The following is a 27,969-nucleotide window of genomic DNA, read 5'->3' as shown; positions in this document are numbered from 1 at the left end:
CACAGGATTATTGTAAGGATTAGTAAAATAACATATGGAAGCACTAAACGGTGACTGATATATGTATCTGTTTGGCACTGTTTTTCCAATACATTTTTCTCCAAATTATTTCCTTTAGTAGTTGCCACTTACCCAAGAATACTAAAATCCAACCTAAAATATAATCCATGTCATTTTTCCATCCATTTTTTCATAATATTTAGGCATTAAATTTAGATTCTTATGGCAATGACTCAGAAGTACCCTCACCATCTTCCTTGATGGTTCTCTTCAGATGTATACGCATTTCAGTCTCCATCTTTCTTTCTTATTCTGTTTTATTTACCTTGAAGCAAACTGTCTTACTAGGGTAAAATTGAGCATTCTATTTGGTTTCCAATTTCTAAATATATCCAACATTCAGAAACAGCTATTCCTGACTCTGTAACATATTGTCAATTAGACCATTAATGATCCATAGCAAAATCTTAAATTCATGTGATAAATACTGGCAGAAATTTCATTATAACATGAAGAATTGTTTGGAAACATAATCACTGCCAAAATTTACCTATTTTTAAAGTTCTTCACCACTTTCATAAAATGTAGCTAATACTGCTATAGTCATTAAGTATAGATAAATTTCCTAAATGTAATTCTAAGAAAGGCAGAAGAGATGGGGAGAAGAAAAAGGAGGAGAGGAAGAGAGGGGAAGGGGAAGAAGAAATAGAAGAAGAAAGAGAAATCTTAAGTAGACTCACCTCCAACCACTCTTGCTTCTTTCAGTATCTGATTGAATAGACTTAGACACAGAATCTTGACTTCTCAGGGGATGAGAAACTGAATGTGGTATTTGCCTTTTGAGGAAACGTATCTTTTTATTAAATATTAAAAATTTATTTCCAAACTGAGAAATGTAAAATATACATAGAAGGATAACATCAGGCAGTAACAGACATGCATTTGTTGATGTATATTTTTCTACATACCCTGCGTTCATTGTTTTCGTTAAAGGAGGCAACTCTGGATTCATCGCTTCCCAAGCAGAATCTCAAAAGATGTAAGTAATGGGAAAAAAAGTAAAATAGGTAACGTTTTTCAAAAAATAATTATTTCAAACTTATTTAATTTGGGGGTTGAAAGCTTGAAGACGAATTTAAAGATATGGACTTGTTATTCAATGGCACTTTATTGGAATTTTTCACAGCCTGCCTTATTAATTCTCATAGATAGCTTTCTTCCCCACTGTATTTTAAGCAAAGGTAATAGTATCTTTTCCACAACCAATCCTAGTATAGTACCTTGTATTCTGTAACATGAATTCAGTGTAATCAATGATTCTTAGACTTTTTTGATCCCAACCCACTGCAAGAAGTACATCATAACCCAGAATATATACAGGTGTGGTGTGCATGTGTGTGGATGTGTGTGTGAGAGAGAGAGGAAAAAGAACATAACAAAATTTCACCATCATTTCTTATTCTTACTATGTGTGATACCCTCTGATATTTTCTATTCTACTCTACTCTATTCTCTTTCAGTTCTTTTTTTAAAATATTGGTCGTTTCCAAGCCTAATGGATCAAGACAAAATTTTGAAAAACACTTATCTAGTCCTATCTCTTACCTAATATAAGGATCTTATTATATCTCTGGCAGATACTAATCCTAGTCAGAGCTTGTAGAGTGCAGAGTACTTTAGGAGGATGGATGCGCATTTCCCTATGGAGCAGCTCAAATTGTTGTCATTTTTCAAGGTCAGCATTCATGCTATTTATGAAACTATTTTAAATGGTGGAGAATTTTTAAATGGCAAAGGATGACCAGATAAACATCCACTTATGCATATCCATATGAATTTTTTTATCCATAAAAAAATGGGAATAATATAAAATTCTTACTTCAAATTCTTCAAATATGGAAGAAAACAAAATAATTATAGTTTTAGAAGTAGATTAAGGTCTATGGTTGCACACTGGATATTAACAATACAAGTATTGAGAAAGAGCGAGAGAGAGAGAATTTTAAAATTCTAGTTGTGTAAGATCCTATTGAAGATTTTTGAAGTGTGCCCCCCCAAAATGTAAAAGTAGATAACCAGCATATACCAAATATATTTCAGAATGTGTGCCTGTCCATACCTTCTTCTGGAGAGAAGCAAAAAGTCAGAAAACATTAAGACCTCCCAGCACCCACTACCACAGCTAATTGTTTTAGAGATGAGAGGCCTAAACATAAAGCTAAACCAATATTTTAGTGACCTCACTTAAAAATATGAGCCAAACCAGAGGCTCTCTGTCTCTAAAGTTTGAATAAAGAGATATAGAGGACAGTCAATGATGGGCTCTGAGGACTAGAACTAAAAGGTTATGTTAACTCCCCAGCAAGTGCAATTTAGTTCATGTGCTAGTTGAAACTGTAAGAGAGCCAAGTGGATGAAAGAGTAAAGAGTCAACAAATGAAGAAAGGCAAAAATATTATAAGAAAAGGAAAAAAGACTACAGCCAAGCACTAGAAATCCTTGGGCTTCTACCCTTGCTAAGTTCTATTTTTTTTCCCATTTTTCCTGTGTTCCCATGCACATTTATCCTTATTCCTAAGGCAAACTGAGTTTCTCTATTCTTTAACACCAAATGTCTAAATATCCTTATGTGTTTTGAAAAGAAAATTCTTTGCAATGCAGGTTACTAGTTCATTAGAACAAAGGCTCCAGATCTAAGATACTCCATTTAAATGCTAAGCCACCCTTGTAGACAAGGAAACTCAAACTACTGCACTGGAATGTCCAGAAAGAGCCAAGTAACCCCTATATTTGGATAGTGGAAAGAAGAAAAATATAAACTTTATATTTCCATTACAATAAAATAGAAAATGTAATTTTCTATAATCCTAGTTCTTATTTTCTGAAAGTTTTCACCTTATTTTCTTACCTGTTGGTAGAGGAAAGAAATCATAACTGTCAGAAGCAGTACTTATACCTGGATCATTTTTAAGTGGATTGGATGTTAATGGTTGTCTATTCCTCTTTTTCTGATTGAACAATGGTACAGGCAAACAGCCTAAATTTAATATACCAATAAATTAGTACATAACAGGAAAATAGATATAGTTATAGAATAATTACTAGGACATAATAATGCACAATTTGAATTTGTCTACTTCTATTTGTTAATTTTATATTTATTATAAATACATTTCTACATCTTTGGATTGATCTTTACATTCTTCATAAGATCCTAAATAGCCTCATTTGAGTCTCTAAAAATTCCTTTCTTGTTCTACATTAACACTGCCTTAATTTTTCTTGTTTGGAAGTAATTCTCATCTCCTTCCTCATCCCTCAACCCTTTGAAAATCCACTTTGTTTTCCTTATCTCTTTCCTGTGCTTGCCTATTATCACATTAACTCGAGGGGATCCTTCAAATACAAAAGTGGTGAGAGAGAACCAGACTTTGACCCATGCTTTCCAAACCGTAACCATTCTTTGGACTATGGTAGCACACCCTTTAGAGCCATGGTTCTCAAACTTTAGTTTGACTAAGATTTATATGGAATCATGCTTAACATGCTAGTTCTTAGACCCCACTTTCATGGATTTTATTTTAATACATTTGATTTGTAAGCCAAAATCCTGTAATTTTAATAAGTACTCCAGGTGTCTGTAATGCATATTTTTTGTGGAACATTTTGAAAATGTCTCAGAATGACAACATCCAATCCAAATGAGAATAAATACTACCTCTAAACCCTTCAGATAAGAGACCTGGGATCTCAAGTCAAGCCAAAAGTCAGAATTTATAAGTAGTAAACCTAGAAGGGATCTCAGAGGGAAAAGAGGTCCTAAAAGCTTGCATATTGCCACAGTGGAAGGACCTAGATAGGACACAAGCTTCCTGTTTCTCCGTTCAGATATCTTGCCACTATACCATACTCTAAATCAGGGGTGTGCAAACTTTTTTCAACGTTTTTTACCAAGGGCCATATGCGGTAAAATACACAAACAGCCGGGTCACTCACTCGAGGTGAAGTACGTATTGCCTCACCTGGTTTATTTAACTAAATATATTTTTGGAATTTGCTGCAGGCCAATTAACAATGGATTGCGGACCGCAGTTGGCCCGCGGGCCGCAGTTTTGACACCCCTGCTCTAGATGGGCCACCAAAACTTGTACTACCAGAGAATATAGACTTTGTAATAACTGTCTCATAGGAAAAGCTGGGAAAATGATGTGGGTTCTAGAGTCAGAGCTCCTGGGTTTGAATTACAACTTCAAAGTAGGTTTGAATTATGTACAACTCGAAGTATAAACTTGGACAATCTCCTTAAACTCTCTGTGCTAATATGACATATACTGAGAGGCAGGATAATACAGTGGTTAAGAGCATGGACTCTAGAGCCAGATTCCTATGTTCAAATCCTGGTTCTGCCACTTCCTAAATTACTTATTTAACAACCTCTTTGTGCCTTAATTTCTCATCTGGAAAAGAAGGATGATGATAATAAGGCCTAGCTCAGAGGGTTGGTGTAATCATTAAATAAACCACTACATATAATTAAATATCTAGAATACAGTACATCCACCATAAATAATAGCTATTACTATCTTCATTGTGCATTATCGCCATTACCCTGGTTCTCTTCATGCTTGCCCTCTAACTAATAAATTGAGGAGCAGAAATGGTAGGGGAAGCTGTTAGGGAGACAGAAGTTCTTCTGGAAATACTTTAAATAAGTCACAAATACAAACGAAAAACAAACCTATTTCTTTGTTTCCAGCCTAAAAGCACAGAAAACTCAAGCACATGGGGTTTGTAGAAAGAACACTATAGTAAATCCAGAAAAGTTTGATTTTACTCCTACCTCTGCCACTAAATGTTTTTCCCTTGAGTAAGTTATTTCCTTGGACCTAAAAAGTAAAGAGGCTATACCACATGTTCAATCTTTTTTAAAGTTCCTTTCAAAATGCCCCATCTAGAAATTATACAAGCTTTATTGTGATATATACAAAATACAGAAAATTTAGAAAATTTAAAAATATAAGTTGTTCAATACCTGCTGTACTTCGAGTTGAATTTTCATTTCTCTTCATTTCCTTCAATATCAAAGTCTGTAACTTTTTCCTTAGCACTCCAAATTTATAACATGAAGTTATTTGACTAAACCTTCAAAGAAAGAAATGTGTAACTCATATCGTATCAGCAACAAAATCAAAAATTTAACCTAGTTAATTACTGAAACTGAGGTTTAAAACTATGGTTTCAAACCTGATAATGTAAACACTTTACTGAGTCTTTTGTTTCCTGAGTAACAATTTATAACATAAACCATTTTTCCAACTCTGTTTGAAATGTTAGGACTGGGGTGGTTATAACCTTGCTTCCTAAACATACGCAGAATTTCACGCAGTCTACGTAATTTGTTTCAGAACTAATGATCCACAGGAGAATAATTCTGGACCAGATTTATAAAGAGAAAAATGGATTATAACACTGACAAACTTATATGGTTACAAGGCCAGAGAAGAAACATAGACAGTTCAGCTAACCATGTGAGAACACGCCATGTCTCACTTTAAAACACTGTGTAGATCATTTGTTTTGCCCATTAGTGTGAGATCCCTGGATTATGTAACACCAAAGACTAAGGCCTCACTTAGTATCCAGAATAACCGAAATAAGTTTCCACTCAGTTTCTGTAACTTCAATGAGTGAAACAATTTTTTTTACAGAATTTCTGCTGTAATTTTTTCCATGGTTAGCCTCCTAATATTATTTCAATCCCAATTTACACTTACAACAAATACTTACCTATTGTGTGAAAAGGCAAGACACAAACCTAAGTAAGATCATTTCTGCTCCCAGGTTCCCTACCCAATGAGACAGGTAGACATGAACACAAGTAATAATACAAATCATAGTGAGGTAAATACCAATTTCCAAATATTGTTTATAGAAATAACACTTGGGAAACCTAAGAGCAGTAAACGCCTCTACTTTCTGTATCTTGGGCGTGAAGCTGGACCTAGTAGGTCCCTTAGAAAATATTCTTCACGCCATTCTAGGAACCAAACCAGAGGTGACTTTTTCTCAGCACAGAAATACCATCACAACTCACATCCTAAACCCAGACGGGACTTATGAGGGCTATTACGTTTCCGAGTATCACGCAAACAAAATAAAGAAACGCGTAACGCTCTCCCTCTGGCCCACTGACCCTGTCACAGGGACTGAGTTACACCCGCCACCCCCCAACCCAGCTTCCAATTGAACCTAAATGGCATTAATGTGGTGGTCGGCAACAGTGCGCAAAAAGTTTGCTCAATCTGCAAACGCGCGAGCGCACAGAACCCCCAAAGACCACGGCCTCGCATGGAGGCCCGAGGGCCTATTTCAGGCCCTCGTTGAGGGGGAGGGGCGTCCCTGTCAGGGTTCACACTCTCTTCCAACGTTCTCCTCACGCAGGGAATGGAGGCAGTTTAGTAACTAGCGAAAACACGGTCTTTCCCTTCTTGGCCTTCCTACCAACGCGACACGCAACTTTTGCCCTCAGGTTCCTTCAGCTTCCCTCACTTCAACGGTCGCGGTGACCGCCCAGTCAACTATCACACGCCTCCGCCTCGAGAAAGCGCGAGCCGTGCGCAGGCGCACCTAGATCCTGCGCAGGCGCGCCTCCCCCTGAACCTACCCCTCCGCCCCCACCCCGCGCAGGCGCAGAGGCCACCACCTTGGGGCACGTGCGCAGTTGTGTCGTCCTTTCTGATAACGAGAAAAAGACACGTGCCCCGTTTCCCAGAAACGATGATGTTAACATCGTAAGATACGAGGCGCACGGATGGCTCTCCCGTCTTTAGAATTTTGCCCAAAGAAGAAAGAGCTTGTTCTAGTTACTGATGAGTCGGTGGCAGATCTGCTCAGCGGTCTCTGCCCCAGCTTTGTCGAAAAAGTGTGCCCAAGGCTGGTCGCCTAACACTCTGCTCCGCGGTCATTTCATCAGTCTGTAAAATGCTGGTGGTAACCTGGAGTGTGCCTAAAAAAAACTGACTCAAAGGCCACCGGCCTCAAAACCCGGTCACAGGAGTCTTACGGTCTGGCTGAGTTTCCGAGTCAGATGAATCAGGGAATTAGAGTTGCCAGGAGGCCGGTGGGAGAGTTGAGGCCTGGGTTTAGGTAACAGACTTGCAAGGCAGAGAGTAGTCAATAAGGCAGGGCCTGTGCTGTGCGAGTTCCGGGGAGGGAAAGGGCACATGTTCCTCAGCGACCTGGGACCAGGCGAGGCAATGGAATGGTGCAGTGACTCCGAGCTCTGGCCTTCTGGCCGCTAGATCACTGCTTCTTAGCCCTTTGACCTTGGCAAGTTATTTATCCCTTCTAGACCTACATTTCCCTCCTCAGTAAAAGAGATACAATATTTATTTAATTGTACTAAAAGTATTAAAAGGAAAAATTAATGGTACTGGCACACAGTAAATGCTCAATAAATGTTAGCCCTTATTTAATAACACTAGCTGCCATTTATTGCATACTTACTGCAGGCCAGGGTTAGTAATTCTAGTTCTGTCTAGGTTCAAAGACCATACTTTGTTGTTACCATGCTTTCTGACCATGGGAAGACTGGGCTAGGTGAAGGGAAGACGTGCAGAGGGTGCAGAGATGTAGGCGAAGTTGTTAGTAAAGGCTTACTAGGACTATGTAGCCATGACACATCAGAGTAGTTTCTTTGAAGATTAAGTCTAATAAAGGAGAGTATTAGGAGATAGGATAAGAGGTAGACTGAGACCAGATAATATGGGGCCTTGAATGCCAAACTTAGGAATAAGCTTAAAGAAATAGGATCTTCATTTAATTTGGAAAAGAGAAGACTTTAGATAAAATGTCTGAAAAGATTTGTTATTCATCATGGTTCCAGAGAGAAGACTTAAAAAATTAGTAGAAGCTTCAGGGAAGCCACTGTTGACCATATATATATATATATATATATATATATATATATATATATATATACATGTATACATACATATACTTACATACATAGATACATACATATACAACACCCCCAAAAAATAGATTCCTCATTAAAAAGGAAACAATAAACATACTATGAACAACATCCTGTGCTGCATCTGTGAGGAATTCGCATATGAGGAATGTGGAATCTTTGCTAGCAGTTTACAAACTTATCAATTCTATCCCTATCTTGTTCTGGTTATCATTTATTTATTTCCACCTAGAAAGTTGGTCAGGATGATGACAGCAATAGGGCAAAGGGGAAGAGGAAAATTAAAATAGTGAGAATAGTTTGATTACATGACTGTTGGACCACATGTTATGTATGAGACACCTTATATATAATAGAGGGAAGACCTTCCTTATCTTCCAATCATACTATTTTGGAAACTATCCCACCTTAAATTTGTCTCCCACAAAATTTCTGGCATTGGACAGCCATGACTATGAAAATTTTACTCTCCCTTTTTAAAAAATAAACTACATTATTTTACCAATAAATCAGGCACTACTATCCCCACAAAACATTTGCAGTGGGGGAAGTTATTAGCCTTATTCTTTCAAGTACTTCAGAACATTAAATATTCAACCTAATAGTGAGGTTGTGACAACTAGAAAGGATTTGCTTTGTGTACTATTAGTTCTTTGAACTTTCAAAAAATAACTATACTGTTAGGTTGGTGCGAAAATAATTGCGGTTTAAAAGGTTAAAAATAATTGCAAAAACTGGAATTACTTTTGCACCAACCTAATAATAAAAAAAGTTTCGTTTTTGTGGGGCTCAAAAATTTAGTGTGCATTGGGAAACAGGGAGTTAAAAATCTTTTGGAAGTTAACTTGGTATAAGAGTATGAAAAGCCGCTGTTGCTCTAGTTCTAAAGAAATGCTCTCCTTTTTTCTAATAAAGCTTCCACAGAAGACAATCTCTGTGCACAATAAACAAGGTAAGTATGGGAATTACTAGAATTCAAAACTCTAAAAAAACTTCTTCATTTTGCATGTAAGGGAAACTGTACTTATGAATGTTAAATGTGCTTCAAAGTGCTGATCTGTTAAAATTCCGTAAAACAAGCTTCAAAATATGAGTCATTGGTGCCAGCTATCTATGAGTAAATAACTGAAGCAGCATTTCCAGAAAGACTGGGGCAAAGAACAGAATTAACCACAAATCAGCAGAAAAACAAAACAAAACCATGATCAAGAGTTAATAATTCACCATAGTTACTGCTCTTAAAACCAAAGTAAGTAAATAATAACTGTCATCTGTTTGTATTTATGCTTGTTTTCACCATCTCTACATTGTAGTGTTCCGTGTACATTGATGTGGGTAGAAAATCAAAGGCTACGTGGGACTTTTTCTTGGAACAGTCATTTTAATGTGTAAATGTCGATTTTATTATTTTGCTTTCTCTATTTCTGCATTATAATCCTTTAAAGGAAGAACAGAGGAATTGGTTTATTAAATGTTTTGAAGTATTCACATTTTGTATTTCCAGCATGCATTTTGTTTGTATGCTTGTTTTTTCCTGAGCACACTGTAGTGACTGTTTATGAGAATTCCAAATGAGCAAATTAGAACTTTGGGGAAGGCCAAAAATAACAGGCAGCACCCTATTGTTCTGTGAAAAACACTGGTATTAATATTAAAATCGGGCAACCTGGGTCCAAGGCCTACTATTCTCTTGGTAGCGGAGGAAACTTCAAGTACATTAAACTATTTTTCCTTTACCCCTGCAATAGGGATGTCAATACCTAACCCATCCTATTTTATAAAGTGAATATATGAATGAAACGAGATAACATACGCAGAAAAACATTATAGATTACACTACTCTGCAGTTGCAGTGAAGTACTTACTCTTCTTGTACCTCTCAAATAAGCTGGCATTACTAGTGTATAGTGTTTCCAATACTTGAACATATTTGACTTTCTAGATGATTGAGCATGAAATAAAATTGGATTTGGTTCAGAATCATTTCTCCAAAGGAATATAATCACTTTAGTATTCTGGATAATTGCCCCTAACAAGGCCCTCTTTTGAGTAACACATTCCAGTGGAGAGTCTCTGCTGCCAGTAAATTAGGCTTACTGTGTCTACATAAACTCATATAATCTGGTTAGTATATATAGCATGCCCTATGGCATTTTCAGGCATTACAAAAACCTGAAAATTACTAACAGTTTCTTTCTTTTTAGTATCAAGGCAAAAAAGTGAGAAAGATGCCTAAGGAAGTTGATACAGAATTACAAAAAACTTCATGAGAAAGAAATTAAAGCATATTTCAAAGAGCTTTCTAAATCCCAGTGATCATTGATTTGGTTCTTGTGTCTCTGATAACAAAAAAAACAACAACACAGCGTTCTGAAAGAAAGGAAGCCATTCCAGAGGAGGTCTCTGAGGATCTGCCTTTGGCTGTTCATAGAGATGAAATTCAAATGCCCTCAGATGGTGAAAAGTATCTGAACTTATTTCAGAGAAGAAATGTTTTTAAACGCAAGTGGAAAGATAAATATTGAATAACATGCATATTATGAGCCACTTTATTTTTTTTTATTTTTGAGGATTAAAAAAGTATAAACTGTTTTTTATTACTACAAATAGTCATGAAAGCACCATTAGATGACATCCAGCTGAAGAGAAAACAATTTTTATATTAGTATGAGCTGCTAATTTATTATTGCATTTAGATCTAGCAACCATTTGAGGGAGTTAGAAGTTAAGTAAACAGCTGTAACTCTAGTTGATCTCTGCATATTTTAATCCAAATATGGTAAAGGGCAGGGCTAAAGAAGGGAGTGCTCCTATAATAAACAGGGCTCAGAACTTGTAAGAGAAAATTAAAATATACTCCACTCAAAAGAACTCTGCACTTTGTACTTTGGTTAAAGTTTCATTTAGATTGAAATTTCTAAACTTTTCTTAAGAAATTAAGCTTTCTTCGGTCTCCTCTCTTCTGAATTGCAGACATCAGATAAAACTACTAGATAAAATGACTTCTTGTCACGTTTTTGAAGAGCCTATAAAAAAGGTTGCTATCTTTGGAGGAACTCATGGGAATGAGCTAACAGGAGTATTTCTAGTTAAACACTGGCTAGAGAACGGCGCTGAGATTCAGAGAACAGGGATTGAGGTGAAACCATTTATCACCAACCCAAAAGCAGTGAAGAACTGTACCAGATATATTGACTGTGACCTGAATCGAGTTTTTGACCCTGAAAATCTTGGGTAAGACTATATTTTGTGGGTGTGTGTGTGTGTGTGTGTGTGTGTAAATTGGGTGTGTGGGAGAGAACATGTATATGTAAATGTACATTATTTATGTCCATACATATAGTCGCTATTGTGAATGAGATCACTTTCATTTTTAATCACATTCCATTATGAAATCACTCAGTTCTCTAAATTGGGCGTTCGTGTGCTCTTTTATAAACCTTTTTAAGCATCGAACTATTCTTAACTGATTTTCTTCTTAAATGTATCCTATACAGACTGAGACAATAAATAACACAGGTTTTTATTTTTAATCATATCTCTAAAGAAATACATTTAACGGTCTTTTGCATTAAATTAGTGTTTGGCCACTGTACTTGGGTACATTTTTGTTAGCTTTCTGGGTGATTCACTACTTTGTTTTTATGCAACTATGTTTATGGTAGTGCATAAAGTTCTAGTTAAGGAAAGTGTAATGTTTTGATTAATATTCGTTTAATGAAAGTATGCAACCATAACACTCTAAGTATGTTCTTATGAATTATTTTTGTCTCTATTTACATCATTATAGTTACTACTATTTGTATATAGGCCTCTAAGTATTTTCTTTTTACCAGTTCTGTCTTTCATTTACCTAAAAATATTGTTAAACACCTACTCTTTGCGAGGCACTGTGGGAGTACAACGCTATGTACAAAAATGGTTTCTAACCTCAAGGAGTTGGCAGATTATTAGCTAAGATTTAAGACGGGGACAGGAACAACTAACAGCACTGTTTTATGTACTCATTTTCTAATAAACTCTAATTTGAGTTTAGAAAGCTACTTAAATTTAAGCTCACCACAGATCAAAAGATGGCTACTACTTTTAGTACAAATATGCCTCACTTTATGGAATAGATTTTTTTCCCAGGGCATTTATACATTAGTCATACATTGTATATGAAATCATATTTTTACTAGCATACATTTTAATTGCAGAAATGCTTTATCTTCATGACTGAGGTATGTCAACACAATTAAAGTTTGTCTATTCACCTTAAATAGCTATTAAGTGACTCATATTACAAGTAAGAACTTGTTGAAGAAAAACTTTTCGTTGACATGTTAATGTCCAAACAACTCTGAAATGGATTAGGATGAGTTTTCTTATTATGACCACTCAATAGTATGCATTTTAATGACAGCAGTCTTTTAAATTAAATTCATGTTCTATTTCTTACATTTAACACTATTCAGAGGCTAAACAGTTCTCTTTCAGGGTGGTTATGGAAACTTATAAGATTAATTACCTTCTCCTGTCACTGTCCCAAATTAGCTCCTTTTCCTGTATTCCCCTCTCATTGATAGCACTGTTACCCACCAAATCTCCTATGAAAATCATCTTAGAACCTTCCTTGTTCCTCATCTCCCACGTCTAGTGGGTCACTAGTCTTCCCAAGTATTCAAGTATTGAACAATTACAAGTATTTTGCAAATTCAATCTTCCTCTCCATTTTCACTACCTAAGTTTGTTTCTTCTGTGGACAGTTGGAGTAGTCCCCTGAAGAATCTTTCTGCATCCAGCCTTACTCCAATCATTCCTGCCATCGATTTTCAGTATGGTAGCAGCCATAGGGATCGTCCTAACATGGAAATCTTACTGTGTATCTCCCCTGCTGAAAATTCTGCAAAAATCGCCTATCCGGAATAGATTTAAGTAACTTAGTATCGTTGATGTGCCCTTTAGGATCTTGCCCCTGCCTGTTTTTTCAGTTTCACCCTTAGGACTCTTTTTTGGGATCTGGACTCCAGGCATGCGAACTCAAAGCGTCCATTATCATTTAAGACTTCAAGCCTTGACTCTGAGCAACTAGGCGTCTAGTGATTTCCTCACATGAGGGAGAATTAGAAGCAAATCAGATGGGGATGGGAGGACCTCATGGAGTTGTTTCATGAATTAACTTTTAAAAGACATATGAATCAATTAGGAACTATGGTTGCATATAACAGAAACTGAAAACAGTGGCTTAAACAAATAAGGGTTTCTTTTTCACAAAGAGTAGGTCCAGGGGTATAGTGGTTCAATAATGTCATCAATGCCACAGATTCCTTCTCTCTCCCCACTGCACCATCCTTAGCCTGCAGCTTATGTCCTCAGAGTTTTTGCTTCCTAGTCAAAAAGATGGCTGCTCCACCTTCTTGATTGCATTCCTGGCAGAAATTACCCAGGTGCAAACTGTAGGTCCTTTGAAGATACTAGCAAAAATAGTCAGGAAATAGAAAAACATAGATGGAATTATAGAGGTGTAATGATAAAAAATAAATTTAAAGCATCATCATGTATAGAAAAAAATGCATCCTAACCATTGCTGAGGTGGGGAAGGGGACAGGTAGAGGCTTGTTTGAGAATTCAATAAAAATTATTAACCCTTACCCCAGGGGGAAAAAAAAAAAAAAAAAAAAAATATATATATATATATATATATATATATATATATATATGCATATACCTGAAAAAATTTTCACTTTTCTCTGGGTTTACAGACTTGTCTGTAAAACTTGTCCCTGGACCACTGGAACACTATCGGTTCCTGGACCTCAGTTAAGAATCCCTAATTAGATAAGTGAGCATTATGTAAGTTTGACTATTTTGTGCACTAGCATTAGCTAGAGGGCAAAAAAACCATTGGTTCATTTGACTGTCTAGCTCCATAATAGCCTAGTGCACATACCTACTAAGAAACTGTTGATTAAACTAATGGATTAGTTTTGTTCGAGGTTGAAGTCAAATGGTAAATTCTGTTTGAAATGTCCTTCCTTTGGCCAGCCACATAAATGAACTATTATTTGCAAGCATGCCAATGCAACATTACATAGAATCAAATGGAGGAAAAGAAATGTAATTTTTAATTTGTAAAGTTTTCAAATAAGTTTCCACTTCACTCACAGATTTTTCATATTAAAGGTTTGGCAACTGGTTCCTTATATACTGTGTTCTTATTGTATGTTCATGTAATCTTACCCACAGATGTTGTTAATCTTTTTCTTTCTGCTAATAACAGCAAAAAAATGTCAGAGGATTTGCCATATGAAGTGAGAAGGGCTCAAGAAATAAATCATTTATTTGGCCCAAAAGATAGTGAAGATTCCTGGGACATTATTTTTGACCTTCACAACACTACTTCTAATATGGGGTGTACTCTTATTCTTGAAGATTCCAGGAATGACTTTTTAATTCAGATGTTTCATTATATTCAGGTAATGTCAATGTTATTAATTTATAAGTTAGCATAAGACCTGTACTTTTAAGTCAATTATAGATGTAAAACCACCAGAAAAGGGTCAGGAGGGAGGGTCCAAGAGAGATGGGGAAGTGAGAAGAGCCCCAGAATAGAGGCAGTGGTGACAGGCAGGAGAAAAAGTAGAAGAAATGAGTAAATTAATACCAAAATTTAAAATGGTGGGGTTGCAGTAGTTCAATTACAGTTTTAGGAAGCCTAAGAAATAGTCATTTAATGTTGACTAAAGAACAATGATGAAAAGATTGGCTCTCTTTTGTCCTGCCCTTCTCTCCATTTAATTCAGACATCCCAATACACAGCTGATGTTTCAGTACTTCATATAACTAATCATTTTAAGGCCAGAAATCGACAAGATGAAAAATTCAGCAATCCAGTGCCTAAAGCTAGAGAAAAATTGCTAGAAAAGAACAAGCAAGCAAAAACACAAATGAGGATCTGTATGCTTATTTCTGTATACTGGATATCGTTCCTTCCAGAGAGCTAAGATTATTCAGCGGAAAGAGTTTCACCCATGTATCTAGGAGAACCTGGGTTCAAATCCTGACTTTCTCAGTCACTAACTGTGGACAAGACACTCAACTCCCCAAACCTTGCTTTCCTCGTTTTACAAAATTGACATAATAACATTTACCCCACATGGCTGTTCAAAGCCTTAGGGGGTAAAGTATTTAAAGCATTTAGCCTGATACCTAGCAGATGGTAAAGATTAACTATCATTTTTGTTTCCTTTGAGTTTTTGACAATAACTAGACAGTGGTTCTGGCAGGAAATCATATTCTTTGTTGCACCTTGAAGGAGAGCTGAATGCTCTGGTTGCCAGGCATGGAAGCAGCATGGCTAACAATTATTAAAACTGAGAGGCCTGTCTTGAATTCTCATTCAAATAAGTGGAGGTAGGGGGAGTTACCCAGCCTCTGCAGAGACCTGGACCATGGGGGTAGAAACAGAATTCTTTAAGAGAGCAATACTAAGCTAAATCGTAAGTGTAACCAGTGATGAAAACAAAAATAACCAAATCCATTCAGGAGGAAAATTTATTTCATATTCTTTGACCATGATTCTGGAGAATTTTAATGTGCATTTTACCCATAAAGCTATGTATAATTCAATTTCATATGTAATTCATTTACATGTTTTTAAAAGCTATAATAACAACATTGGATTTTAGGATATGTTTCATAAAGCTGTCTTACTAATCTTAATTAATGTAGTAAAACATATTGAAAGCATTTTTGACTCCCTAGCAGCACAAAAAACAAAGCATACGGTCTTGACATAATAAGAAAGATGTTTCTAATTTTTTTCAGACTTCTTTAGCTCCGTTACCCTGCTACGTTTATCTTATTGAGCATCCTTCACTCAAATATGCAACCACTCGTTCTATAGCCAAGTATCCTGTTGGTAAGTCATATTTCTCATTGTCACAACTAAACAAAATATGTCCTAAATAAAACTCTGAGAAAATGATTTTTTAAGGAGTATTTATAACTACCTTACTTATCATTGTGACTTATAATTGTCAAGTAATAAGCAAACTAACTCCAGGCAGGCTCGAACTAGATCAAATTCCCTCTGTTTCCTTGAGCAGCCTTCTGCATTCCAGGAGAGAAACAATGGGTTGAGGGAACTTGAGTTTTTTATAATGCACAATAAACATGCCTGCCTTTTGCTCCAAGGAAGACGTCATCCCTATCTTCCAATGCGGTTCACTATATAAACATTCTTCAAAAGTAATTTGGAACCAAGGCAGTCAGTGTCTTTCTGAAAAAATGTGCAGAAACAAAAAGACCCGTGGAAAATCTTCTCCCAACATCTCACTCAGCACCCACCTTGCAGTAGCCTCCCCGAAACTGTTTGTTATCCATTCATTTGTTTGCCCTGTCAGTTACTGGGCTGTGAACTCATCTTTACCTTCTGATAACCTCCAACATGCAAACTTGCACTTTCACATACCCTCTCAGACGGATAGTCTCTTTTCTATATCCCATTCTCTTTCCTGAGCGACCTATTAGCATAATTGTTTGCAGAGTACATTAGAATCATTAAAACTGCTGTCACAACTTAAAATCTTTTAAGTTAGATCTCAGATAATTTCACCAAGAACAATTTAATTTAAAAATGAGTTGTCAAACAATGTAAGCAAATTTAAAGTTATCTTGATTATTCAATTATTAATACTTTTGGTGCATAATCAAGAGATCAGTTGGAGCAATCTAAATATACAAGTTTAGGTAATTATTTGAAACAAACCAAATGTTTAATAATAAGGGATAGAGATCCTGTTTCTCTGTGACACCAAGTAAAGCATAAAATGTCCAAACCTTGAAAGGGCAATCTTGGTCTATGATGTCTGTGGGGCAATGCTGCTGTTAGCTAGAATACGTAAGTATCTACTGATATGTTTGGCAACTTTTTATTTTGCAGTATATATTTGTCTACTCTTTTACTATATTATGATTTAAAATGTTTTGACAATATTGAAGGAAATTTAAAGAAAAAAAATGACCCCAAGATTTTGCAACTGTAAGACAACTCTGATTTTTTTCCATGTCCTCTCCCAGTCTGTATTCATTATGCATATAACTTGTACATGTAAATGTTCTGCTTTATTTTTTTGCCTAACATTATGTCTCAAATATTTTCCATGATGTTAAATGGTCTAACTTTTTACCAATTTTTAATGATGGGGTTCTAGATCTTAATATATGAACATGCTTGATTTTATGATACATTCTAATACGTATGTAAATGTGACTATCTCCCACTCTGTATCTAGGTATAGAAGTTGGTCCCCAGCCTCAAGGGATTCTGAGAGCTGATATTTTGAATCAAATGAGAAAAATAATTAAACATGCTCTTGATTTTATATATAATTTCAATAAAGGTAAGTAGCAGTAGGAGTTGTTACCTTAATTGTTAGTGTGTGCATGTGTGTGTGTGTAAGTATATCAGAAAAGGGAGATGTGATGAGCACACAAAGTGACTTAACCACTAAACATTGAAATAGCCATTGTAACCTAGATCAAATTTGCCATGCTCATGATATTAAGTGTTTTTAAAAATTTTCATTCACTTCAGCCATTCCTCAATGACCAGAATAGACATATTCAAGAAAAGCAGCTACCAATTAAAGGTCCCCAAATAAAGTCCTTATTTTCCTATTAATTTCCATTTTAAAATACAAAGAAATACTAAGATACAAATGTCCAATTAACATATGAAAAGATGTCCAACATCGCCAGTAAACGGTGAAATGCAAATTAAAATGAGAAACCATTTTCTCTTATTACAGTAGGAAAATATTAAAATCTGATAATATTAAGTGTTGGTAAGGGTATAGGAAAAGAGGATGATAAAGACATGCTAGAGAATAATTTTATAGTATCCACTTTTGAAAATGCACAAATCCTATGACCTAGCAATTCCACATCTCAAAGAAACACAACCACATGCACACCAAATGTGTTATATACTAGGGTGGTTATCACAGCATTGTTTGTGACAACAAAACAATAGAAACAGCCATAAGTTGGTAAATAGTTAAACTAACATGGAAAGATCTTCAAAACACATTGTTAATTAAAGAAAGCAAGTTGCAGACCAAAACATACAATGTACCAATTTCCTTCAAAATAATAATAATAATAATAATAATAATAATAATAAATACTTGCTAGAATACATATACATATATATACGTTAATGTACAGAAAAAGTTCTAGTAGAAAACACACCAATCCGATAACAGCAATTACTGGGGAGGAAAGGGAAAAACCAGATTAATTTTGTTTTGATTATTTTCAAGAAGAATGATGTATTCATGTATTATTTGTTAATTATGAAATAATTTAATGTGGTAGATATATGAAACTCTATGTACTATCTGCTCGTTTATTTGGTAAATCTAAAACTGCAACAAAAAATAAAGTTTATTAATTATAAAAAAAGTTTAGTTAAAAATATTTTAAGTTATAATTAAAATAAAATCAAAGAGACATCTTATGTAAATAATTATTCCAACAGGCTGAATTCAAATTGTTGTTGAGGAATGGGTCATTATAGTGACAAAGCTGGTGAACAGTTCAGTGTCCATGGGGAATAGAACTCCTTAACCTTAGACTGTGAACCAAACTGCGATCACAGGAATGTTTTCTGTGCTTGGGAATCCTTTGACTACAAAGGAAGACTGAAAATCAGGTTTTCACCACCTTTGTCTGAGGACCGGTCCTATACTGTCTAGTGGGCCTGGTATTGGGAAGGTCACACTTATTCACAAGAAACCCTTCAGGGAGTAAGTAAGGGACTACAATACATTAAGACATGAAGCACCCAGTAGAAGACCACAAACCTGAGTGGGAAAACATGGTTTTCAAATCACAGTCCACAGATTCCTGCCATAGGCGTGGGGAATCTAGTTATGGTCCAGTAGCTCCAGGATAGCACCCTCAACTTGCTTTAACCAGGGCAGTTCTTCTGTCTGTTTTGTTGCTCTTCCACGTTACATTTCATTTACGCAAAGGATTCTGTAATTTAAAATGTTTAAACCACTATTAATTTAGACTATCCAGCTTGGTGGATTTTTAACTCGCATGAAAAGGGCACCATTAACCAAAGAATGCTGATCATAACCACCTAGAGAAAAGTCTCTAGAAATGCATGGAAGAGCTCCGTCTGTGGCTCTGTGCTACTCAAAGTTATTATTAGTAACTTGGATAAGGACATAAGTGACATGCTTTTATATAAGTGATAGGTAGCAGGAAGCCTGCAGGAAAATATCTGGTTCAGAAGGTGGATCCAAAAAGTCCTGACAATCTTAAACAATTGTCTAAACCAAATGTTTTAGGTTAAATACATCGGGTACATAGTTTTGCTTTTATGTTAAAAAAAAAATCCCAGAAAGAGGGATGTTATGGTTTCTTTTCTGCCTTAGATAAACAACACTTGAAGAACTGTGAATAAATTCTAAGTCCATATTTCAGAAGAAACATCTATTAAGTAGAGATTAGCCAAGGTGAGAATTGAGAATTTTGAAGAGTTTGGAAGACATAATAAGAACAATCCCTAAGATGCACATAGAACTTCAGTTTTAAAAGTACCTTCATATATATCCTCATGGATGTGACCACATATGAGTAGTGACTGACGGAACTAAGAATACTTAGAATGGCAAAAAGAAGGCTTAAGGCAATTTTATTTTAGATTTTCAGAAGTGTTATATTGGAAAACAATTAGATATTTTCTGTGACTCAGAAGGCAGAATAGAATCAATGAGACAAAGTTACCTGGAGACAGAAATTTCTAGCAAATAAAGATGATCAACAATGGAATGGACCACACTATGTGTGGCTACTCAAGCTTGAGTAAGATGACCATTCGGCCAGAAAGATATGGAGAATACTCAAGCATCAAGGAAGTTAGGCATTTGAGGCTCCTTCCAACTCTGAGAGTCTAAGTAGCAAAAATGTACTCTTGTGTTCTACACTTTTTGCTTTCTTCCCAATGGACCTTCTGGTTTAAAGAGATGACATATGATAAGTTTCCATCTTTACCTTGGAAGGTATAGTAGATTACACAAAGACTACAAATTCTTCCCTTCCTTGAATTCATGTCCTTGCAATGTGATGTTTTAGATCCCTCTATCATGATATGGAGTCTATTTCCCCATCCCCTGAATCTGGCTTGGCCACGTGACTTGTTTTGTGCCACAGAAGAGGCTTGAAAATGACTTGCACATCAGGGCTTGGTCTCTTGCTGTCCTGGAAACCCTGTACTTCCATTATGTGAATCAACCCTCCCTATCCTGCTGGAGAATGTGAAGCTATGAGGTGGAGAACTCCAACACCCTAGCCAATAGTCCTGCAGCAACAGCTGACAGTCAAATGCCAGACATGAGAGTAAGGCCATCTTAGATCATCCAGCCTCCAGCTGACCTGCCAGCTCACCACGAATGCATGAGCAAGCCAATCAGAAATCACCCAAGTCAACCTAAACCTGAGAAAGTGCCCAACAAACCCACAGAATCATGAGCTAAATTAAACGGTCATTGTTCTACACTCCTAAATGCTGGGGTAGTATGTTAGGCAGCAAAAGGTAACTGATACAGAAGTGACCACAACTGTCCACATTCCAGCCCTGGCTGCATTTTCTACTCTAAGGGCCAAAGAAGATTTTCCTTTGAGTTGCAACCATAGCACATGATGGGCCCTTCACTGCATGAAACACTGCATGAAAGTTCATCCTGTTTGCTCAGAGATCGCATGGTATACATGTAAACTACTCCTTTTCCAAGTTTCTGGGCATTGGGATGTTTAATACAGCTGCATCTCTGGAAGTTAAACTCCACTGTTGGCAAACTGCCTGCATCCCAAGATCTCACAGCTCAGCAGCTGTCCAAGTGTTTTATGTACTTAGTTAAGAGAAGGAACGCGATGCTGAAGTCCCCTAACCTGCTGGAAATCCTCCTGAAGATACGTGATCATAGAATGTCAGAGCTGGAAGGGCCGTCCAGGATAAGCTGATTCAAAACCTCCATTTGACAGGTAAAGAAAGTGAACCTCGAGAAGTCAAGCCTCTTGCTCAAAACTACACGGCTAGGAGGTTCGAGCCCAAGTGTCCTGATTCTCAGTCCTAGTCTCTTTTTCTCCCACACTGGCTTTTTAAGTTCTGTTTTCTTCCTGTGTGCATCGGTGTAGTTGGGGGCAGTGTGTTCATAGGAATCACTTGAGAACATCTCCTTTAGTGTTGTTTATGAACATCCTTAACTGAAATAGTGTGTTTGTTCTCTATTGTCTGTCTTCCTTTTTTTTTTCAATTCCAATTGACCTTCAATATGTAATTTACTATCTTCACTTTTTGTTGTTGTTCTTCCCTTAAAGTATGAACTTCCTTTTCTTCAGTTGCTATTTATACATATTGTTTTTGTCATAGGAAAAGAATTTCCTCCTTGTACTATTGAAGTCTATAAAATAATGGAAAAAGTTGATTATCCCAGGAATGAAAATGGAGAAATTGCGGCTATTATCCACCCCAATCTGCAGGTAATATTTGCTGTTTCTTTAAAATATTCAAAATAATGAGGCCCCACCTTTAAGTAGAATTTTACAGTTCATGAAGCATTTTACATACTCATTTGTTGTATTCCCAAGCACACTGCAGTGTAGGTAAGTTGCGCAGAACTTCACTCAATAAGTTTTTATTGTGCTGGCTCTGGATGGTCTATATTTTTGTGGAATTTGTAGTCTAGACATACTCATGTCTAAAGTATGATTTAGAAATGAAGATAACCAGATGCTATAACAGAATAATGAGGTGGGGAGGGCTGGTCAGACAAGGCCTCTCAAAGAAGGTGAAATCCCTGCCCAAGTGCAGTGGATAGGAATTATTATATTTATTTTGACATAAGAAAGCAGGCTCAGAAGTTAAATTCTTCCCATAGCCACACAGATATCAATGGCAGGTCCAGAGCTAATGTTCCTTGCAGTTGACCACATTGCTGCCACCTCCCTGTGATCACCACTGAATAAGTTAGAGCAAAAAAATAAAAATCTCTTTCTTTGGAATCTTTTTTGCTTCCATTCCCTGATTTTTCTCAGAACCCTGATATCTACTCCTGTCTTGTTTGGACAAGGAAGAAAATGCTCTTGGAGAGTGTAGGAGGTTTGAATTTGGGAAAGGCAAAGTTAAAAGCAGGAGGAGCAAAGATTCCAAAAAGCTAAAATATCTATTTCCATTACAAGTACCGTTAGACCTCAGAGGTAGAAGAGACCTGGTGAATTATTTAGTCTGGGGCTACATATTGCCTAGAGAGCCTTTTGAAAAAGAATGACGCCAGGACCCCTCTCTGAGATAATCTGATCTTTTGGACTGGGTAATCAGGATGGAAAACCACTGATCCAGTTCAAACTCCTGTTTAATGACCCTAATAATAGTCATCCAGACTTACAAGTTAATAAAGTAGCCTGGCCCCAGATACACACTAGTGGAGCAAATCCTTCTTTGTGCTTTAGTGGGATCCAGGTGGAAACATAAAGAAGGAGCCTTAGGCAGTGTTTGAAAGGAAAGAAAGATAAAGATTGGGGGAGAGAAAAGAGGAAAGCACTACACGTAACAAAAATAGCAAGTATAAGACACAGAGGCCAAGATAATGATGTCATAACTGGCTACAACACAGGATTTTTTAAGTTTTCTATTCCTCAGGGTGAGGTAAACAAAAATCATCCTGGGGAGGCAGGAAGTGAGATTAATAAAATCAGTAACAAAGAGGGTTAGTGGTAGGTCTTAAAAATCAGAAAGGATAGTTTTGATAGAGAATAAGGAAAGGCTCAGTATTCTACAGGAAGGATTGATTGGTTAATTATTTTCATAAATATCTCTGAGTGACTCCTAAGACTCCTGAGAATCAAGATAGACAAATCCCCTCATGGAGCTTCCATACTAACAGAAGGAGAAGAGGCCATGAATAAGTAAACAATATATAAACCATTGGGTTTTGGTCAAGATGGCAGAATAGGTCAACGCAATGCTCACCTTCTCTCACAACCATATCAAAATTACAACTAAACTACAAAACAACCGTCATAGAGAATCACCTGAAGTCTTACTGAACAGAAGCCCTACAACTAAGGACATACAAAAGAAACCACTTTGAGACTGGTAGGAGGGACAGAAACATGGAACGTGCTGGTCCCACACCCACGTGTGACCATTAAAAATTGGGAGGGATATGTCAGCTGCAGAGGTCACCCCCAGAGAAGCAGTGGGTGCCAGTCCCACACTAGGCTTCCCAGCCCAGGATTCCTGGGGGGAAAATCCCCATAATCTGGCTGTGAAAACTAGCAGAGATTGTGGCTGGGTGGGACAGAGGGTTGCTGCACTCCCAGGCGCTCCTCTTCAAGGACCTGCACACGGACTTACTCACTGACGGTCTCACCTGCTCTGAGCTCCAGCACTAGGGCAGCAGCTCAAAAGGCACCAGGGACATACGGGGAGGAACTGAGTTGCCTGGCTTCAGAATGAGGGTTGGAGAGGCAGCTTCTCCCCAGACCGAGGAGCTAGCAGAAGCCATTGGTTCTTTGTTGAGCCCTCCCCCTTCCCGGCATGCAGATGCAGGCAGCCACTCTATCTGAATCTCTTTCACATTGGCTATCACCTTTCATCTGCCCTGCCCTGGTAATTTCCGGAGACCCCACCCTATCCCAACTTTCAGTAATACCTAAGCTACTTCCAGTGGCTTTTTCATACAAACTGCCTGCCTTGGGTCATGCTGCGGACTTTCCTAAAGTCTCTCAAAAGTTCACAAAATCCAAACAAGCAGCAACTGGCTTCAGCATGTCCCATACCTCTGGTTGAGCAGCCCTAAGCCCAGCACTAGCAGCAACTGACCTTCGTTTGCTTCTTGGCCTCTTAAGGCACCTCAAGCACAGCGTGGGTGGCAGCCATCTGTGGATTGCTTTGTGGTTCATGCCAGGTGGCCACAAGCAGGGCACTGGCTGCAGCTGAACTTGGCCTGCAGTGGGTCCCCTCCCAGGTGGCCCTGGGGCTGGAATGCCCAGTGGCCAGCTTTGAACTTAGCTGGAGCATCACCTGGCTGCCTCCAAGGACAACAGACCCAAAGGGCAGACAGGGCAGGCACCAGAGCCTTGCTAAAGTGAATCCTGCTCCATAGGGTCAACCCCTGCACAATAGTTCCTCCACGGTAGTCATGGGCAGTCCTCACAACAAATGAGCCTGAGGGTCAGTCCCTTCCATTGATCTGCAAATAGCAACCAAGGCTCAACTACAACAGCAGGACACACACAACCCACACAAGGGACACACTGCAGCACCCGGCTCTGGTGACTGGGAGACTGCACCATTGGGCCCACAGCACACCTACTACATAAAGCCACTCTACTAAGACCAAGAGACATAGCAACCACACCTAATATGTAGAAACAAACACATGGAGGCAGCCAAAATAGGGATACATGTCCAGAACATGTCCAGAACAAAGCTCCAGAAAAAGAACCAAACAAAATGGAGACAAACAATCTATCAGATGCAGAGTTCAAAATACTGGTTATAAGAATGCTCAGTGATCTCAGGAAGAACTTCAACAAAGAGATAGGAAACATAAAAATGAAGATAGAAAACATAAAAAAGAACCACTCAGAAATAAAGAATACAATAACGGAAATGAAAAATACATTAGAGAAAATCAACAGTAGATTAGATGAAGCAGAGGATCAAATCAGCTATTTAGAAGATAAGGCAGCAAAAAACATCCAATTGGAACAACAAAAAGAAAACAGAATCCAAGAAAATGAGGACAGTTTAAGGGGTCTCTGGAATAACATCAATCATACCAACATTCGCATTGTAGTGGTGCCAGAAGAAGAAGAGAGAGAATAAGGAATCGAAACCTATTTGAAGAAATAGTGATAGAAAACTTCCCTAACCTGGCAAAGGAAATGTATATTCAAGCCCAGAAGCACAGAGAGTCTCAAACAAGATGAACCCAAAGAGACCCACACCAAGACACATCATAATTAAAATGCCAAAGCTTAAAGATAAAGAGAGAATCTTAAAAGCATCAAGCTAGTTACCTACAAGGGAGCTCCCATAAGACTTTCAGCTGATTTCTCAACAGAAACTTTGCAGGCCAGAAAGGACTGGCAAGAAATATTCGAGTGATAACAAGCAAGGACCTACAACCAATATTACTCAACATAGCAAAGCTATCATTTAGAATGGAAGAACAGATAAAGAGCTTCCTAGACAAGAAAAAGCTGAAGAAGTTCATCACCCCCAAACCACGAAGAAGAAGAAGAAGAAGAAGAAGAAGAAGAAGAAGAAGAAGAAGAAGAAGAAGAAGAAGAAGAAGAAGGAGAAGAAGAAATAAAATATGGCAATAACTACGTTATCTGTCAACAATTACTTAAAATGTAAATGGATTAAATGCTCCAATAGAGTGGCTAAATTAATAACAAAACAAGTCCCATACATACGCTGCCTACCAGAGACTCACTTCAGATCAAATGACACACACAAACTGAAAGTAAAGGGATGGAAAAAGTTATTCAAATTGTGGTAATGCAATGCTTGTCAAACTTTATTGTTGAGCATGTGAATCTCTGGGGATCTGTTAACATGAAGATCTTGATTTAGTAGGGCTGCAGTGGAGAGTGAAATTCTGCTTTTCTAACAGACTCCCAGGGTTGCTGCTGCTGCTGCTGCTGCTGCTGCTGGGAAATGTTAGGAATGCAGACTCTGAGGCCTCCACCCCAGACTCATAGAATCAGAATCTGCATTTTAACAAAATCCCTACATGATTTTCAATCACATCAAAGTTTGAGAAAAACTGCTGTAGGTTTTCCTGTGGATTTATAACATGGCATTTGAGGGCTCAAAGGTCCAAATTCCTGGTGTGGGACTTTTCAGATCACTCAGTTGTTATCATAATGTGGGACAGATGGGAAATACATCCACTTCATCTTAGACTCTTCCCAGCCCACCCCACCTTCTCTCACCAATCCCCATCAGAATTGGTCTCCTCATGTGCAGGCACAATGTTATTCATTTTTATGTTCCCAAAGTATTACTGTCTTGCACACAGAAGGCTCTTAATGGATAGCTCCTAAATCTCGCTGAACAGAATTTAACTTCAGCTAGCAAGAGGTGGAATGAACATACAATAAAGGAGACATATATTTTGTTTTGCCTTTTAACATTACAAATCTCTTTGGCAGCATTCAAGGCATACTCAGTATTGAAGTGAGCTCTAATTACATGTTATAAAATTAAAAGGGGAGCTCTTAAAACTGCTGCCAAAATTAGCTACTCAATCTCAGTTTAGTCAGATCACTTATATGTTTCTCAATGTATCCTTTTCAAGTATCTCTTTTAAAAGAATCCAATACTATAATTTATTAGTTGTCTAGATAGAGCCTGACATAAAAATTTTAAAGTAGGAGAAAATCAGAATGTAATATATGTATTTTAATTGCTTCCTAAAAGGATCAAGACTGGAAACCATTGCTCCCTGGGGATCCTGTGTTTATAACTCTTGATGGAGAGACCATTCCATTAGGTGGAGACTGGACCGTGTACCCGGTGTTTGTAAATGAGGCCGCATATTATGAAAAGAAAGAAGCTTTTGCAAAGACAACTAAACTAACACTCACTGCAAAAAGGCTTCGCTCCTCTTTACATTAGAAAACACTTCCAGTTCACTTGTTATATGGTATCTTGAAAAACTACTAGTTTGTAAGCCCCAAAGGGCGGGACAGTGCCTTATTCAGTGTACGCCTTGTTCAGATCCATACTACCTGGTCCAGTGCCTTGCACATAGTAGGCATTCAGGCAAATTCTTTGAACGAATTAACAAATTAATGAGTATATTTTAAAGGTATCATAATGTGTATATAGCTTATTCAAAGAAGTGCATCTCTTATTTCTAGATAGCTTTTTATACATTATACTTTGATAGCTTAACATTCTTAATAAACAGCCTTTAAATTCAAATTTTTAAATTGAACTAGATACCATATACAAAAAGTGATTAACTTGAGCATAGAATTCAATGTATGTTTTCAAGTAATGTATAATGCTCCTAGAAACCAATGGGGCAGACTGGCGATTTTTAAATTTTCCTTATGTGACTGAATGATAATGTATTAAGCCTCTAAACTTTAGCAAGAGTTGTGATATCCATAGGAGGTTTTTAAATGTTCCTTTGAAGATGAAATGTGTACAAGAAATGAGGGCTGATTGTAAAGGTAACATTGTGAATGAATCAAAACCTCTGAATGGTCCTTTGTCCACTGACAGATAGTAATCCACACAAAGCATCGCTGCTCTGGCACGTCCACTTGTTCTGCGCTGACCTCAGGGAACTGGGAGCCTCCCCCAGACGTCTCATGTGCTCCTTGAGAAGCTAACGTTCCTTCCCAAATTGGGAAAGTTGGAAGGGGCATATTCCTCACAGCTGTCACTTCTCCTTTTGAAAGAACACACTTGTCCTCATTCCCAACCAACATGTGAGCAAGTCTTTAGGCCCCCAGCAAAGGTGCTAAGGATAGAAGAAGCAGAGAGCAGTGGACAGTAGTGGAAATGTGACCTAGACCCACGTCTCTGGAAATGCAAATGCATTCTTTCAAGAATTGTCCATGTCCTAAATGCCCACATCCCTCACCTCCCGTGCGTCTTCTCCTCAAAAGGCCTTGGGCTGAAATGCTGCCTCCCTCCCTTTCTAGCCCCTACAGGAGCCTCCCCTCTCTCCCTTTAGGTCACTGTGGTCAAGTAAAGAGCATTTTTATCACATGATTTGGGACCCATGTTTATGGTTTCAAATGTCTTTACCAAAATCATAATAACATTATCTGAAATATATATATATGTATTAATTCTTCCATTAAGTTATACTCAACGTTCTATAAAGCACTAATTTTTTCAGCACTTATTTTTGTACTTTAACAAAATTATTTTCATTGAAATAAACTCTTTTTCTTCTGAA

The 27,969-nt window shown here is 37.4% G+C and overlaps 2 protein-coding genes across 4 annotated transcripts in view; one reads left to right on the top strand and one right to left on the bottom strand.

Annotated features, from left to right (window-relative positions):
- Nucleotides 1-18,996, bottom strand: part of SPATA22 (spermatogenesis associated 22) — a 27,565-nt gene extending 8,569 nt beyond the window's left edge. The window contains exons 1-5 of the mRNA XM_074319559.2: nt 18,826-18,996; nt 5,033-5,142; nt 2,909-3,037; nt 969-1,029; nt 741-836 (exon numbers count right to left, since the gene is read on the bottom strand). Coding sequence (XP_074175660.2) covers nt 741-836; nt 969-1,029; nt 2,909-3,037; nt 5,033-5,069 — 323 coding nt within the window. The 5' untranslated portion in view covers nt 5,070-5,142; nt 18,826-18,996. The remainder of the gene's footprint in view (nt 1-740; nt 837-968; nt 1,030-2,908; nt 3,038-5,032; nt 5,143-18,825) is intronic.
- Nucleotides 8,822-27,969, top strand: ASPA (aspartoacylase). Of its 3 annotated transcripts, none has more exons than XM_019743851.3 (7): nt 8,822-8,927; nt 10,949-11,209; nt 14,238-14,433; nt 15,785-15,878; nt 17,254-17,361; nt 21,405-21,514; nt 26,472-27,969. In XM_019743851.3, the coding sequence occupies exons 2-7, from the start codon at nt 10,974-10,976 to the stop codon at nt 26,667-26,669; spliced, it is 942 nt and encodes a 313-aa protein (XP_019599410.3). In that variant the 5' UTR covers nt 8,822-8,927; nt 10,949-10,973; the 3' UTR covers nt 26,670-27,969. The 3 variants fall into 3 exon arrangements, with proteins under 3 accessions (XP_019599410.3, XP_019599411.3, XP_019599409.3); XM_019743852.3 differs by lacking the exon at nt 8,822-8,927 and adding an exon at nt 9,081-9,224; XM_019743850.3 differs by lacking the exon at nt 8,822-8,927 and having other exon boundaries at nt 10,812-11,209.

This window comes from Rhinolophus sinicus, chromosome 12 (assembly GCF_057876585.1).
Source record: "Rhinolophus sinicus isolate RSI-liver-muscle chromosome 12, RSI-T2T, whole genome shotgun sequence".
NCBI lineage: Eukaryota > Metazoa > Chordata > Mammalia > Chiroptera > Rhinolophidae > Rhinolophus > Rhinolophus sinicus.
The sequence above is the reverse complement of the archived record's forward strand: the minus strand, read 5'-3'. Positions and strand labels throughout refer to the sequence as shown.

Excerpts from the sequence above, each read along its gene's own strand:
- ASPA (XM_019743851.3), top strand. The coding sequence starts at position 10,974 with ATGACTTCTTGTCACGTTTTTGAAGAGCCTATAAAAAAGGTTGCTATC. Across the intron at positions 14,434-15,784 it reads AGATGTTTCATTATATTCAG|ACTTCTTTAGCTCCGTTACC; the intron begins GTAATGTCAATG and ends AATTTTTTTCAG. Across the intron at positions 17,362-21,404 it reads TATATATAATTTCAATAAAG|GAAAAGAATTTCCTCCTTGT; the intron begins GTAAGTAGCAGT and ends TTTTTGTCATAG.